Source organism: Pyricularia grisea (assembly GCF_004355905.1).
Source record: "Pyricularia grisea strain NI907 chromosome Unknown Pyricularia_grisea_NI907_Scaffold_2, whole genome shotgun sequence".
Classification (NCBI taxonomy): Eukaryota; Fungi; Ascomycota; class Sordariomycetes; order Magnaporthales; family Pyriculariaceae; genus Pyricularia; species Pyricularia grisea.
In genome coordinates this window covers 671,286-685,686 of record NW_022156717.1, presented here as the reverse complement: position 1 = coordinate 685,686, position 14,401 = coordinate 671,286, and the positions used below count along the sequence as shown (strand labels likewise).

Below are 14,401 nucleotides of genomic sequence, written 5' to 3'. Positions count from 1 at the left end.
ACACCTTGAAAAGCTTGTGGCTCGTGTTGTCATACTGCACATGCATACAGTAGTCCTGAAGGTCCTGCAAAATTTGTGCTGGCAAGCATGGCCTGACGAGTTAGCTCAGCAAGTAAGACTGGCAAGGCTATAGCCAAGGGTAGGGGACTTTTAGTAGATCGCTTCTTTTCAAGGTTGCCAATGTTGCTCCTGAAGATCACCAATGACGCCTCTTTCCACCCTGTTCGACTAAGTGGCTGACCAGTAGGATTCTTCCTTGGCTCTTGTGTTGCTTTCAGCTTCCGACTTTCGTCATCAGTCTAGGTTCCTTTTGTTTCTGGACGATTTAGGACGCTTGCAGGCGATATGCAGCTGGAATATGGTCACTATAGCTGCGGTAAGAGGCGGCTCTCACTCATCCAGCATACACCACTGCTTGTGTATAAATCTCATCATGTCCCCTTTGTGGGTTTTCCATGAACATTCTCCATACCAGTCCTCCATCGTTCGTTGAAGGAGACTTGGCAGGCCAACAGTCGCTTGGAACATTTGTTGTTCTACACTTTCGCTATCCACTTTCGTTGTAAGACAAACACTTTCAGGAGAAACACAGCGATGAGATATTCGACTGTGTACTCGCTTGCCGGGCTTTTAGCTCTGGTGTGGGCCGAGGAAGAATTCGAGCTCGACACTGCTGTGACTGTCTTTGAGACTTATATCCCGGTAAGGCTGTTTATAATCACCGCATCTGACCGGATGGCAACTCTTATTGACAATGCTGACACCCAATCCAGGAGCCAACCCTGTACATCAATGGCGGCCACACCTACACTGTGACTGAGCCCTGCACAGTCACCATCACCAAGACGGTGACCGTCACCAAGAAGAAGCCCACCAAGACCAAGACCCCTCCTCCTCCATCGAGCACGGTCAAGACCTACCCTCCTACAACCTTGACGTCCGTGACAAAGCCTCCCAAGCCCACCAAGTCTCACTCATCTCCTCCGCCTGAGACTACTCCTTGTGAGACCGAGTCGTCGACCACGCCGCCCACTCACAAGCCGACCAAGACCAAGCCTCCGCACACCTCGAAGCCTCCGCCACCGGAGACCACTCCATGCACTACGTCTAGCAGCCACACCCCGAAGCCTCCACCGCCGCAGACCACCCCGTGCACCACGTCTAGTAGCCACCCGCCGCCTCCACCACCACCGGAGACGACGCCTTGCACTACGGAGACTCCTCCCCCGCCTCCTCCACCGCAGACTACCCCGTGCACGACGGAGTCGAGCCACCCACCGCCGCCTCCTCCGTCGCACTCGCCAAAGCCTCCACCATCTCACACTCTGCCGCCGCCACCTCCGCAAAATAGCACTCTACCGCCGCATCCTCCTCCATCGCACACTCCCAAGCCGCCTCCACCGTCGCACACTCCTCCACCATCTCACACTCCTCCTCCTCCTCCATCTCACACTCCGCAGCCACCTCCGCCGTCTTACACGCCCAAGCCTCCTTCACCTTCAAGCAGCACGCTGCCTCCTTCACCTTCAAGCAGCACGCTGCCTCCTTCACCTTCAAGCAGCACGCTGCCTCCTCCGCCAAGCAGCACTCGGTCGCCGCCTCCACCCGCGCAGACCACCCCACCTCCGATCCAGACCGCAGCTGCTGCACACTTTGGCGCCGGTCTCGGTGGAGTGTTGGCCATCGCCGCCTTGGTCATGTAAAAGAGCTGACTTTTTCTGACGGGGAGGTAGTCTCATAACTCTACCTTGTATAGAGTGCCGCTCTTTATTTGTCGTGGTGGACTATTATCGGAATCTTACTTCTCTTTGCGACACTCCTTTTGCTATAAATGTACGGCTTGTATGAAACGCCAGTTGGAGAAAAAAAAACCCGGCTGTTGTTGCAGAGCTTTTTTGCGTACTTTTGGAGGAACCGGGACTATGATTCAGACCTTTCTAAAGACGCTGCACGCACTTGATAAGAGACTAGTCTAGTTGACCAGTATAATCTAATTATATTATACTAATAAGCTCAAAATATTACAGTTCTTTACTAGTCCAAGCTTCCTGATCGTTAAAGAGTACTAGGGAATGAAAAGTCTAAGGGTCTAGCATAGCATAGGCTAGGAGAGACATTAACATAGCCTCCTATAGGAAAACAACTGGGCAGATTTTATCTCGCAACAGTCGTTCCTCCATCATATAAAAAATGACGATGGTCAATTTAATGACAGTCTGAGCGAATAACCCCAAACTCGCTTCATTAACTATTTAGAGCGCCTCAGTAGACGGCATAACCCGAGGCCATTAACCTGTAATGTAAAGTATGCACAATTAACATACGGAATAAAACCCACCACGACATGAGAAAGGGACACCACAAGCCAGCGAATTATGCATACCACATTAGAGCGAGTCCCGACCTGCATGCGTTGGCTCACCTCCACAGCCCGGCCCGTCAGCCCAGGAGCCAATCATCAAGTCGACTCTGGAATGGGAGGGTAGCATCATCTAAGAGGCGGCCATGAATCTTCATAGGTTCTGGATGAGCCCGAAAAGAATTCCCCTGTTATTATGCAATGCAATAATGTGCCTGGTTGCCTAGACACCGATCCGCAGCTACCAACGAACGCATCAGGATGGGTCTCGGAAGAGAAATAGAAAATATTCGAGTGGTTGAGAGCGGCGTCAACAGGAACAAAACCCCAAGGATATCCATCCCATCTGCCGTGCCAAGACTATTACACCAGTCGCATGAGTTCTCAACGGTCACACTGCAGTAATCCCCGGTAGGCCATAAAACTTTTGTCTGTCATCTGATGTACTCGCCAAAAGAATGCCCAACACAACAGGCCGCCATGCCGGTACGAACTGTCCACTCCCTGCAGGGGAGAAGCGGGGTATAGCCCTGTCCTCAACAAACTACTACCAAATCTGTGCCGCGTCTACGTCACTTTAGCCGACAATACCACCTCCGCATGACTGTCCGACCACACGCGCTGACGCGATTATCACTGTAATATACGGCTTGACTGTACCGGAACTAGCCGATCGCCGCTAGACCCTGGTAAGTAGCTTCACAACAAATAGAATATAATGAATTTTATCAATCTGGATGTTATCATATTCTGCCCTTCTCGCATTCATCGTAGCATCGTAGTAGCTGCCGATCCCGACCGCGCTCTTGCGGTCCTTGTTCTAGTTCTAGATGATGGAGGGCCTATAGCCGATTGGCCGTTATTACTCATATCCATCCGCTGCTGTCGAACATGCCGCTCAGTAATTCTCAACTCCATCGATTGTTGCGTAACCTGGAGATCAAACGTCTCCAGCCACTGTTGATGTTGTTGCTCTCTCTGTGCACGACGCCGTCTTTCGACTTCGATCTGTTCGGCCCAGTCGTCTAACGCACCTGGATGACTCCGAATGTCTCCTGGTTCTCTTTGGCGGGATCGACGACTGGCTGACTGCGTGCCTTGAGTTGCTCTCATACGGCGTCGCCTCGGACTCGCAGGCTCTTCGGGCTCAGTCTCAAGCCGTCCTCTGTCCAAAGTTGATTGAGCCGACGTCGCATCTACGCCGCCTGGGTTGCCACCGTGACTGACAAAAACCGGCGCATCTCCCCTCAGTTGATAAGGGGGACGTGCGATGGCCAGATCCCGGAGATTATCATTGATTGACGATACCTCGCTCAGAACCTGAAAAGACTGAATAGTCCTCAGAGGAACCTCCAGGTTGTCCTGCAGCTGAAACCTATCAACTAAATCCTCGCGCTGGTATTGTGGCTTCTAGCCTCTGGCCTGCTGAGGTGTGCGCGACATGGCGCCACCACTGCCTGCTCCATCCCCTTGAGCTTGTGCGAGATCCATCTGCGCCCGTGCCTCACGTATAAGCGCTTTGGCCTCTTCGACCTCGACTCCATCCTGACATAGCTCCGTTGCAAGTCTGTGCGCTTCGGCGTAGTCTTCATATTCCAAAGCGTGACGTGCTAGCCACATACGAGCCTTGCTTGTGGCAGGAGTCACGCCAGTACCACCGCCTGCTACCACCAGTGTTGTGTTCATTTTGCTGCCCTCCGGCCTTGGCTCGTCATCATCTGACCCCACCGAGGCATCCCTGTGAATGCTGATCGAGTTTCCTAGCCCGGCCATTTCGTCCTCTTCCCCTCCATCCTCTTGAGAGACGCATAGCTCCATGTACATGCGAGCTTCATCCAACTCTCCGAGATTATCGTACATATTGGCGATTTGTAAAAGAACCTCGGGATCCATATGGAGAGCACCGGTTCTATCGAGACCTCCACCGGTAAAGCTCCCGCTTGCTCCGGCTGTTCCTTGTCCAGATCCAGAACCAGTCTCGTATGACGAGTCAGCTAGGAGAGCACGCTTTAGCGCCTTGATTCCATCTCGTTCGCGACCCATCTTTTGCAGACAAGAGCCCACTGCCATCCACATTTTGCCATCCCAGGGCCTGAGACCGGCAGCCTTTTTGTAATACCATAAAGCGTATGTGTGCATCTCCAACACCTCGTATGTCTGTCCGAGGCCGTACCATGCACGGTAATCGCGACGATTGACATCAACCGCTCGACGATATGACTCTATGGCGGCATGCGTGTTCTTTAGTTCCACGTATTCATGACCCATCAGGGTCCAGGCCGAAAGACAAGAACGGTCCAGTGTTAAAGCTCGTCGGAAGTACTGCACGGCCTTTTCGTGCATTGACAGCAAAGAGTAATAGTTGCCGACAACGACGCATGATTCCGGTCGGAACTTGTCCACTGACGAGCAAAGATGGGCTAGGAATGCTAGTTTGGGCCGGTAGTTGAGTACGTAGAGGATGTTGGAATAGTGATCTAGAGAGTCGAGCCGATGAGGATGAAGCGCGAGAAGTGTACTAAAGTGTTGCTCAGCCAGGGTAAGATCTTTGTTGTGATATTCCAACAATGCCCTGCATGTGAGAAGAAAAGATGACGTGGGAAAAAGCTTCAAAAGCTCCTCCAATGAGTGGGCAAGTTGCGGTCCCTGCTGATAAAGCTCCAACGACGTGTGTAGGTGAAACATGAACGACACTATGTTCTGTGGCAACTGAGGTGATATGGCGTTAAGCTAGAAAGAGGCTTATGTTAGCGCAAGACGAAACGCCTGAGTCGAGTTCACGTACATCTGCTACCCTTGATATGAGTGAGGTCATCTCCAACCAGCAGCCCCAGTTCATGGGAAACAGATGGACGCTGCGGATAAACCACTCCATTGCCTCGGCCTCACTCTTTGATTTTGCCAAAACCATACCGTATCTAAACACATGTCAGCATGTCACCATTCATTAGATCGGATGCACACTCACAAGTATTCCAACCACCCCTGACTCCCTGGAGTGTATCCATCCTCATTTGACCTCCTATTAAACCATTGCTCAAGGTAGTTGCTGACCGGAAGCAGCTGTTTGTTGACAATGGTACCAAGGTCATGAGGGCCCATAACCATCTCGGCATCTTCATCCTTGCGCTTTTCGCCCGAGATCACCTTGGCATATAGTGCAAGAAACAGACTCTTCTGGCTCAGTTCTGGTAAATCATGGGGACGTAAAGTTTGTGTGGAGGGAGGCTTGGCTTGGTCTTTTGTTGCATTTGCCGATGGTATATTGTCTTCGGCTCGGGTGGTTGGTACTAAACCGGCGAGTAGAGAGTCGGGGAGGAAGACGGCGGCGCATCGATCAAATTCTTTGCAATCAAAGAACGATTTTGCAAGCAGGTACTTGTTGAATTCGGCGGCTTCAAGGGCTGCCTCTGTTGGATCTGGATTGCGGGCAAAACCCGGAGAAATGAAGCGATTTTGGTCTCCTTCCGGGTCTGCATCATTGGTATCTGGGGGGATGGCACTGAGAAGCTCTGCGGCCCTATGTTTGTTTGTTAGCGTGAACCATCTAGATATTCAAGGCAGACGAACCATTTTGCTGATTGATAGAGGCATCTCTCTGAGCACATAACCACAGCCTCTTGCAGGGCGTCCCTCAGCTGGGCTGTGATCATGGTGATGATTGTGGGATCACAAAGATAAGCAGAGATGCTACAAAGTCAAGGTACACAATCTAGTTCAACAGCAAAAGCCCAAGGTACTGAGCTGAGCGAATCGAGGTTGGGTTGTCCAGTATACGCAGGACACAATTGGATGATACTAAAGTACCTAGTATGTAGCTGTCGCGCTTTTCCAGACGCGTCGCTCGATGGCGATGACGGTCGTGGCAGGGGTAGCTGACAGTTTCCCCACTATCTTTCCGCAACCCTGCATACTTGACCGCCTTTGACCTTGACCCCGCCAAAGATGACCCCACCTACATCCACTAACAGTGCCCCTCCTTTGACGGGACCATCCGACTTTGACAAAGTTTTGACATTTGACAGAAAAAATCAGAATTTGGGCTTGAAGATGGCTGAATGTGACAGTAGTTCGGACCGTTAGTATATCTGTAGTTTTGTTAGTGCAGACACTTGTCATAAAGGTTCTGCGTGTCAAAATTATGGTAAAATGGTTCTTTGAGGTGACGTGAGACGGTACATAACAGGTGGGACATTAAGCATCATGTTATACTGGGTAACCCTACCTTTCCGATCGGCTAAGGTCGGAAATGCAGGAGCGATACGCACCAGACCCCTGGAGTCAACAAAATCCATTCATTGAGATCCAAGATCCGTAACTTCTTCCTCGCCCTACTACATAAACCATCCGACCACAAGTCGACGCTACACAACGCGCATAGTACAATACAAGTCGCAAACATGGCTGCTTCAAAAACGACGCTTCAGGAGTTTGAGGCTGTCTTCCCCAAGCTTGAGGAAGTCCTTCTCGAGCATGCCAAGTCATACAAGCTGCCAGCGGGCGAGTTGGCATGGTACAAGAAGGTATGCGGATTTTTGGTTTGGTTAACCTCGCAGATAGTTACTAGACTAATGAATCATAGTCCCTTGAAACAAATGCCATCGGTGGCAAATGCAACCGCGGCATGTCAGTTCCCGACTCCGTCTCGGCCCTCCTCGAGCGTTCCCTCTCCGAAGACGAGTACTTCAAGGCGGCAACCCTTGGTTGGATGACGGAGCTTCTGCAGGCCTTCTTCCTTGTCTCGGACGACATCATGGACTCGTCCATCACTCGCCGTGGTCAGCCATGTTGGTACCGCCAGGAGGGTGTGGGCATGGTCGCCATCAACGATGCCTTCATGCTTGAGGCTGCCATCTACACTCTCCTGAAGAAGTTCTTCCGTGACCACCCTGCCTACGTCGACCTGATGGAGCTCTTCCACGAGGTTACATACCAGACCGAGATCGGACAACTGTGCGATCTGCTCACCGCCCCCGAGGACAAGGTCAACCTCGACAACTTCAGCATGGAGAAGTACAGCTTCATTGTCATCTACAAAACTGCCTACTACTCCTTCTACCTGCCCGTCGCTCTGGCCCTGCACCAGCTCAACATTGGTACCCCTGAGAACCTCAAGGTTGCCGAGGATATCCTGATCCCCATGGGAGAGTACTTCCAGGTTCAGGACGACTACCTCGACAACTTTGGTCTGCCAGAACACATTGGCAAGATTGGTACCGACATCATGGACAACAAGTGCAGTTGGCTCGTCAACCAGGCTCTGTCCATTGCCACTCCTGAGCAGAGGAAGATTCTGGAGGAGAACTATGGTCGCAAGGACAAGGCCAATGAGGCAGTCATCAAGAAGCTCTACGACGACATGGGTCTTGAGCAAAGGTACAAGGACTACGAGGAGAAGGTTGTTGGTGAGATTCGTGAGAGGATTTCCAAGATTGATGAGAGCAAGGGATTGAAGAGGAGTGTGTTTGAGACGTTCCTCGAGAAGATCTACAAGAGGAGCAAATAGAGTCATGCTAGGCTCATCTAAGCTGAGCTTAGAGCGACTTTGGCTTGATGGTAACTGATAAAGCTAATAAATCAAGAGCAACTGCAAACAGTTGGGACTATATTGATATTGAACAGTATCTGTCCTCACCTCCAGCATCAGCCACTAGCAGCCGCAGCCGGATATGGCCTTGCTGCCGTTTGACTCTGAGCAGCTAGCAACGAACTCCCATTGAATACCATTTAGCACCCTTTCGTGTTGCAGGCCTTTGACAAGCGGTGTCAGCATCGGCACTTGCTGTCCCTCCCGCCTGCAATCATTTGCTTGAGCTCCGGCGCAGACACGTTTGGTAATTTCTCCAAATCTGCGACTGCATGTTTGTGTTAGCTTGGTTGTGTTTACACAAAGCGGCTTTGCAAGCGTGACTCGAACTTATCATCAACAACGTTGTTAATATGAGCGACTTCACCGTCGGGCGCCGGAGCAGCAAGGCCGCTGGTGTCCATGAGGGCTCTGACGATGACGTGGAAGAAGCGCATCTTGAGGTTTTGTAGGTGTTTCTTTTGTTCCTTGCAGATACATACCGGCTCGAAACTGATATTTGGACCTGATTGCCAGATTTTAGTATTCCGGCCGGGGCTCTATAGTCGATGATACTCTTTTTAATGCTTGTAAAATAACCTCTTTACTCCCGGGGGTAAATGAACAAGGACTGCATAGCATCTGCCCAACAGAATAAGACTGTGCCATAGTCTTGTAACATGAAAGTGATCCAGTTTTATTAAAGGCGGAGTTGCCGAGTGGCCTAACAGTAGCCGTTTCGCCGGTGTTTATGGCTATATTCCACCACACCGAGGTCGAGACTTGACTCAGTCACACCCTCGAGCCGGCCATTTCTGGTAGCTGTTCATCCAAGCAGCCATGGGAAGCAAGCATGAAATGAGTTTCAGGGCGATAATCTTATACCTGAACGAATATGCTTATTCGAGCGAGGAATCCCAGGGCATGTAAAGCGCGGAAACGACCGTTCAATACGACGTGTATGGAACATGGGAGCAACAAGGTAGTATTCGGTGTTTATGAACCTTGACACAGATATCCGGCGCTACGGATACAGTTTCCCGGCTGATCATGATCTGCACCGGCATTTATACAGCATGTGGTTGTATCATGCTCAAAGCATCTACTTGATTGATACCACCGTCTAACCACATGACTCAACAACAGATTATAGATCTGAGTTTTTATACAAAGCTTGCAGGCCATCTTTCACCACCCGCTCGCAGAACCTAGGAAGGCGTGCTTAACAGCCAAACTTGGATCCGCAGTTTTCGAATAAGATGGTTCAGTTCAGTATAGCCTGCTGACCTTTCGAATCACGTAGAAGCCTGACAGTTTTATTTACCAAGACCTACCCATCTGGCTGAATGTTTCCGATGCATCCTTATCAAAAGCTGATTGTGGTAGCAGCGATCGTTCGACTCAGTCCTGATAGCTCAACAATCTCTGCTCACTTACTGGATGGCATTTAATGTGCCATCTCGCAGTGTAAGCCTGCCTGGCAGCTTGAATCTCTCCAGATACAACATAAATAGTTCCATGGTCAGCAGTGGCGTCCAATCGATGCCGGGGTCTGGGCCAGAACGCAACCTCAACAATGCTAAGATGCAGTTTTATCATTCTTGGCTCCAGACCATCTCCAATTAATCTGCTCAGCTGTCATACTACTTCAGGGCTCGTTCAGCCCGACCTGAAATTGGGCGCTTAATACTTACGTTCATCCCGCAGCCAGTCCTTGTTCTCATTTGAGCCCTTTGACCCATGCTATATCGCAAGCCGATACCCTACCCTACCAGCAATTGATCCGCTGTCGAGATCAGATTTCCCGACATCCGCAACTTGTGAAGATGCCGAACAACAGACAGTATACCGTGGGTTGGGTGTGCGCACTGCATACAGAGCTCACTGCATCCAAGGTCTTTCTTGCGGAAGAGCATAAGGAACCAGTCAAGAGGAAACAAAACGATGCCAACACATCTTCTCGGTAGTATAGGGGAGCACAATGTTGTCATGGCATACCTTCCAAACGGCGAATACGGCACTAACAGTGCGGCGGCAGTTGAAACCGACTTGATAAGGAGCTTCCCAGAGGTGTGCTTCGTCTTGATAGTCGGTATTGCTGGAGGTGCCCCAAGCTCGATACATGATGTATGACTCGGAGATCTCATCGTTGCCACTCCAGGACCGGGTCACGGTGGCGTGGTTCAGTATGACTTTCGAAGGTCTATCCAGGACCAAGATTTCGTCGTTACTGGGCACCCCAGTCCCCCACCCCGCATTGGAACAACCTAGACGTGTTGGTCAAGGAAGCATTGGGACGTTATCCCGGCTGAAAAGAACATGTTTACAGCCTGACTCCAGCGAAGACGTCCTCTACGAAAGAGGCTGCGTTCATTCATCACAGACCGAGAGGTGTGACAAGACCTGCTCTCAGCAAGTCCCGAGGAGGCCACGAGAAAACGACGATGATGCCTTTGCTGTTGATTGTGGGCTTGTGGCTTCTGGAAATTCTTTGATGAAGGACGCGAAGTTGCGAGATAAATACTCTGCGGAGAAAGGCGTACTATGTTTTGAGATGGAGGCTGCTGGCATGATGAATGTGACCGGCTGCGCAGTTATACGTGGAATCTGCAACTACAGTGACACGCACAAGAACGATCACCGGCAAAGATTCGCAGCCATGATTGCGGCGGCCTATGCAAGCAGTTTACGCCAGAAAATTCAGCCTGAAGAGGTTCAGGGGGAGAAGCTCGGCGAGGTTATCGAACACAGTTGTTCTTTTTCTTTTTCTTTGCTACAAGATAGACCTGCGATTCCAATACTTAAGCCAGTCATTCGTTCAGTACGACAAGGCTTGGATAACATCGGCCAAGAAACAAATGCAATCGGGAAAGCTGTTGGCGACCTTCAATCGAAGCAACTTGACACTGACAGCAAGAGCTGGTTGGCACCACCCGGACCTTCAGTCAACGCAGCGAGCGCAAGATACCGACAGCATCCCGGCACAGGCGAGTGGTTCATCGTGTCTGAACAGTTTCTCCAATGGAAACAAGGAGAGAGGCGGCATATGTGGTTGTATGGCATGCCTGGATGCGGAAAAACTGTTCTGGCCACGACGATCCTTGACCATGTCGCAGCGCTGGAAAACTCAATCACCATTTCATTCTTCTTCGATTTAAGTGACCGCAATTTACAAACGGTTGACGGGATGCTACGCAGCCTGCTTTCTCATCTCCACGAAGCCTTGTCTGAATTGAACGATCCCAACGAAGAGTTTGCAGAATTGTTGAACAAAAAACTATCGCTCCAGTCTCTGTTGCGACCTTCACTACCTGCGTGGAAGCAATGGCGAATGGGCCGCGGTAAGTCTACATAATTCTGGATGCGCTTGATGTATGTAGCCGGCGTTCATTTCTTCTATCCTGGATGAAAAACGTTCCATCGGGCAATAAGTTCGGACAGTGTCAACTTATTGCAACTGGGCGTCCAGAACACGAATTTTGGAGCAGACTGCAGTCCATTATCGGGGGCGACAACTGGATTGAGCTGGACAAGAAGGCTGTCAACACTGATATTCGTGCGTATGTCGACTTTCAGATTCATAATAGCTCAGACTCAGCGGGTGGAATGGGAACACTACAGTACGAAAATCGATTCGAGAAGAGATTGGGAATAAAGCGGGAGGAATGTAAGTGAGAGCCCGTGTAAATGACACCGACTTTGGAATTATACTTGCATATATTCCGGGACAGGTTTCAATGGGCCTCTTGTCAGATAGAAAGCCTGTATCACTGCATCGACCGAAAACAAGTTGAACAAGTTCTTCAGACTTTGCCAAAGACCTTGGACGAGACATACAGTCGAGTTTTGGACCAGATTCCACCAGCAAGCGAGCCGAGTACAATTCGTCTCATCCAATTTTTGATCTGGGCGATAAGCCTCTGGTATTGAGTGAAGCTGTGGACATTGTGGCAATGCGCCCGGAAACCCCTAAAAGCCCATATGACGTTAACGATCGGCCCCCTCGACCAAGCGAGATCGTGGGATACTCCCCATACTTTATAACTCTCACCAGATTCGACAAGGTTGTGGAACACTCCACGCAGGAGATCAATATCACGGCTATACATCTGTCGCATTTCTCCATTAAGGAATATCTAATGCGGGAGGGTGGGAGTTTCGCCAATTCACAGGCCAGAACAAGTATCAAGGGGTGCTGTACAGCATATCTTGACTGTTTGCGCAATGCGCTGACCACCAGTTCCGACACGAAGCGACCCGGAGACTTTCCGCTTGGGCCATACGCAGCTAGGAATTGGCTCAAGCGTTTGCCACTCCTTGGGCGCCAGGTGTACGATCCTGATGGTGACAAGTTCCAATACCCGATACGCGATTACTACGGATTCAGCAGAATCCTAGAGAAACTTATCAAGACAGAGCCAACTACAAGTCGCTGGAAGCTGTTTCTTTCGGTACGACAAGCAGCTGGTCTCGTCGATGACCAGGTGTCACTGGTATCTTTTATCTGCCAGCATGGTCTCTCTGAAACAGCTGTTTTGGTCTTGCTCACTGCTGATCCGTCTCTCGAAGTCGGCCATGGAATGTTAAAGGAGGGACGACTTTACATTGCGACACAGCTGGTGTTCACATCCTTCTTCATAGCGCCCCAGGGCTGCTGTACAGCATGAGACAAGGAGCCATGAAAACCAAATACAGTCTTTTCCAGCTCCAGCAGTGGTGCGACTAAGAGATGATTAGGTTGCATATCCAACATGGAAGAATGCTTCAAGCAGAGTACAATTCCGCCCTTGTCGAAGCAGTACGTCAAGGATATTACGATGTGGCCAAGCTTTTGCTCGTAAACGGTGCAGATGCAAACGCAGTTTATTTTAACGAATCCACGCCTGCGGGACGTTCCATTAAATCTTGCCTCCACCACTTTATGTATCTGTTAGCGGAATCCGGTGCGCACCTGGATTTGCTAACAACCTGAAATAGTTTCGTACTCTGGTCATAGCCGTCAACAAGGCGCTCAGGCGATGGCCGAGTACCTTGTTTCCAAGGGGCCAACATCAATGCGTTGTCTGCAAATGGCTTCACGCCCCTGGAAATATCTCTTGATAATTAAAATCCGGGAATTACGAAAATGCTCATCAACAACGGCGAAGATTTAAATGATGACCAAGATCAAGTCGGACGTTGTCAGCCTCGAAAAGACCACTTAGACAAGCTTCTTGGCATAATACTCCTACGGCGTGATCAATAAACCGACTTAATCCTCTTCCACAATAGTATTCTTATGGTCGGATTATTTGCTTTATTTACTAAAACAATCGAGGATACATAAATACCTATGCAGAATAGTGGTAGACTTGTGATAATTCCCAGGCACTGTTGACGGCATTTCTTCATAAATAGTCTTTCTCTCTGTCTGGTTCTATATTTACTCTGTCATAGCTACTCGCCCCCCTTCTCATTTTTCCATGATCCTGCATAATGATGCACTACGAGCTTCCGCCCTGGCACCTTATCCCCCACCCACATGTTCATGGAATCTGCAAACGAGTGATCTGGCATTATCAAAACATCACCCAGAAGCCTCGGTTCCGTCACATTAGCAACGTCGTTATTGCCAACCTCTCTATTGAGTGATTTGCTGAGGCTCTTGTAAATCGATCTCGTCATCCGTCTTGGACCCGATAGGTCGACAACATCATCGAGCTGGTTACGCTTCAGATCTGATATTGGGATTTGAAGCTTTTTAGCAGTGGCTTCAATGCTTTCCAAGCAATCTTCGACTGCAATTAAAAAGTGCGGCTGCTTTGGTTTGGCCATGATGGTCCAGCTGGCGATTTGTCTCAACCATTTGTCCGAATCGAATTCCATCCCGACCACGGTGGCAGCAGAAAGCTTGTACTGTTCTGGGATCCATTCATCGATGGGTGCTTCGCACGAAACGTCCAAATCGTTCCATATGCCACCCTCTTCGTAGAGAATGAGATACCGGAGGAGGTCGGCCTTGACAATCGGAATGGTGATGGACAGGAAGGTGTTGATTATATTTGGATTCCACGAATAATGTTCTCTGACAAACTCATCGCCCGACGTGTCGGTCAAGAACTCAAAGTCGTAGCCTGGATTTGTAAGGCAGGACTTTACGTATGGCTTTAGATCTTTCCTCAAGCCCGCAGGTCCGATTTTGTACCACAACTTCTTTGGTATTGTGTCAGGTACAGCTTTTGTGGATGACCCTGAGGATGTTCCCGAGCCGGTAGCGTCCTTGGCAGCCGGGGTTGGCTTCCAAAGAGGAGATAATATGGCCCCGTCAGTGGCCCTTGCTGTACTATCACGAAGGTGGAAAACGAAATAAAATATTGTTGTCAAAATGCAAGCCCAGAACAGCCTGGCTGCCATCCGACGTCGTACCTTTGCAGTCATGGTTTAGCATTAACGGACAAAAACAACAAGGAAACGGGGGCCGAGTAGCTGAGTTGAAG

At 50.0% G+C, this 14,401-nt stretch overlaps 6 protein-coding genes across 6 annotated transcripts; 3 read left to right on the top strand and 3 right to left on the bottom strand.

The window, feature by feature from the left end:
- Nucleotides 1-229: 229 nt before the first annotated feature.
- On the top strand, nucleotides 230-1,703 carry PgNI_02776 (uncharacterized protein; the record flags this gene model as incomplete). Its single annotated transcript, XM_031122833.1, has 2 exons — nucleotides 230-702; nucleotides 774-1,703. The coding sequence occupies exons 1-2, from the start codon at nucleotides 595-597 to the stop codon at nucleotides 1,701-1,703; spliced, it is 1,038 nt and encodes a 345-aa protein (XP_030985088.1). The 5' UTR covers nucleotides 230-594.
- Nucleotides 1,704-3,091: 1,388 nt separating this feature from the next.
- Nucleotides 3,092-6,153, bottom strand: PgNI_02775 (uncharacterized protein). Its single transcript, XM_031122832.1, has 4 exons — nucleotides 5,930-6,153; nucleotides 5,328-5,879; nucleotides 5,145-5,277; nucleotides 3,092-5,089 (listed from the first exon to the last, which is right to left on the bottom strand). Exons 1-4 carry the CDS (start codon nucleotides 6,010-6,012, stop codon nucleotides 3,770-3,772), a joined length of 2,088 nt encoding a protein of 695 aa, XP_030985089.1. The 5' UTR covers nucleotides 6,013-6,153; the 3' UTR covers nucleotides 3,092-3,769.
- A 468-nt stretch (nucleotides 6,154-6,621) lies between these two features.
- Nucleotides 6,622-8,539, top strand: PgNI_02774 (uncharacterized protein). The gene is made up of 2 exons (XM_031122831.1): nucleotides 6,622-6,882; nucleotides 6,942-8,539. Exons 1-2 carry the CDS (start codon nucleotides 6,760-6,762, stop codon nucleotides 7,863-7,865), a joined length of 1,047 nt encoding a protein of 348 aa, XP_030985090.1. The 5' UTR covers nucleotides 6,622-6,759; the 3' UTR covers nucleotides 7,866-8,539.
- A 1,029-nt stretch (nucleotides 8,540-9,568) lies between these two features.
- PgNI_02773 (uncharacterized protein) lies at nucleotides 9,569-10,049 on the bottom strand (the record flags this gene model as incomplete). Its single annotated transcript, XM_031122830.1, has 3 exons — nucleotides 9,569-9,594; nucleotides 9,620-9,668; nucleotides 9,924-10,049. The coding sequence occupies 3 exons, from the start codon at nucleotides 10,047-10,049 to the stop codon at nucleotides 9,569-9,571; spliced, it is 201 nt and encodes a 66-aa protein (XP_030985091.1).
- PgNI_02772 (uncharacterized protein) lies at nucleotides 9,870-12,592 on the top strand (the record flags this gene model as incomplete). The annotated part of the gene is made up of 5 exons (XM_031122829.1): nucleotides 9,870-10,052; nucleotides 10,255-10,662; nucleotides 10,843-11,266; nucleotides 11,395-11,592; nucleotides 11,733-12,592. 5 exons carry the CDS (start codon nucleotides 9,870-9,872, stop codon nucleotides 12,590-12,592), a joined length of 2,073 nt encoding a protein of 690 aa, XP_030985092.1.
- A 769-nt stretch (nucleotides 12,593-13,361) lies between these two features.
- Nucleotides 13,362-14,342, bottom strand: PgNI_02771 (uncharacterized protein; the record flags this gene model as incomplete). The annotated part of the gene is made up of 1 exon (XM_031122828.1): nucleotides 13,362-14,342. The coding sequence occupies one exon, from the start codon at nucleotides 14,340-14,342 to the stop codon at nucleotides 13,362-13,364; it is 981 nt and encodes a 326-aa protein (XP_030985093.1).
- Between the last annotated feature and the right edge of the window lie 59 nt (nucleotides 14,343-14,401).

Bases quoted from the DNA above. Each gene is read 5' to 3' on its own strand.
- PgNI_02775 (XM_031122832.1), bottom strand. From the start codon at position 6,012: ATGATCACAGCCCAGCTGAGGGACGCCCTGCAAGAGGCTGTGGTTATG. The intron at 5,880-5,929 runs GTTCGTCTGCCT...AAACAAACATAG, and splicing joins CTCTATCAATCAGCAAAATG to GGCCGCAGAGCTTCTCAGTG. The intron at 5,090-5,144 runs GTACGTGAACTC...GCCTCTTTCTAG, and splicing joins TCATATCAAGGGTAGCAGAT to CTTAACGCCATATCACCTCA.
- PgNI_02774 (XM_031122831.1), top strand. From the start codon at position 6,760: ATGGCTGCTTCAAAAACGACGCTTCAGGAGTTTGAGGCTGTCTTCCCC. The intron at 6,883-6,941 runs GTATGCGGATTT...AATGAATCATAG, and splicing joins AGTTGGCATGGTACAAGAAG to TCCCTTGAAACAAATGCCAT.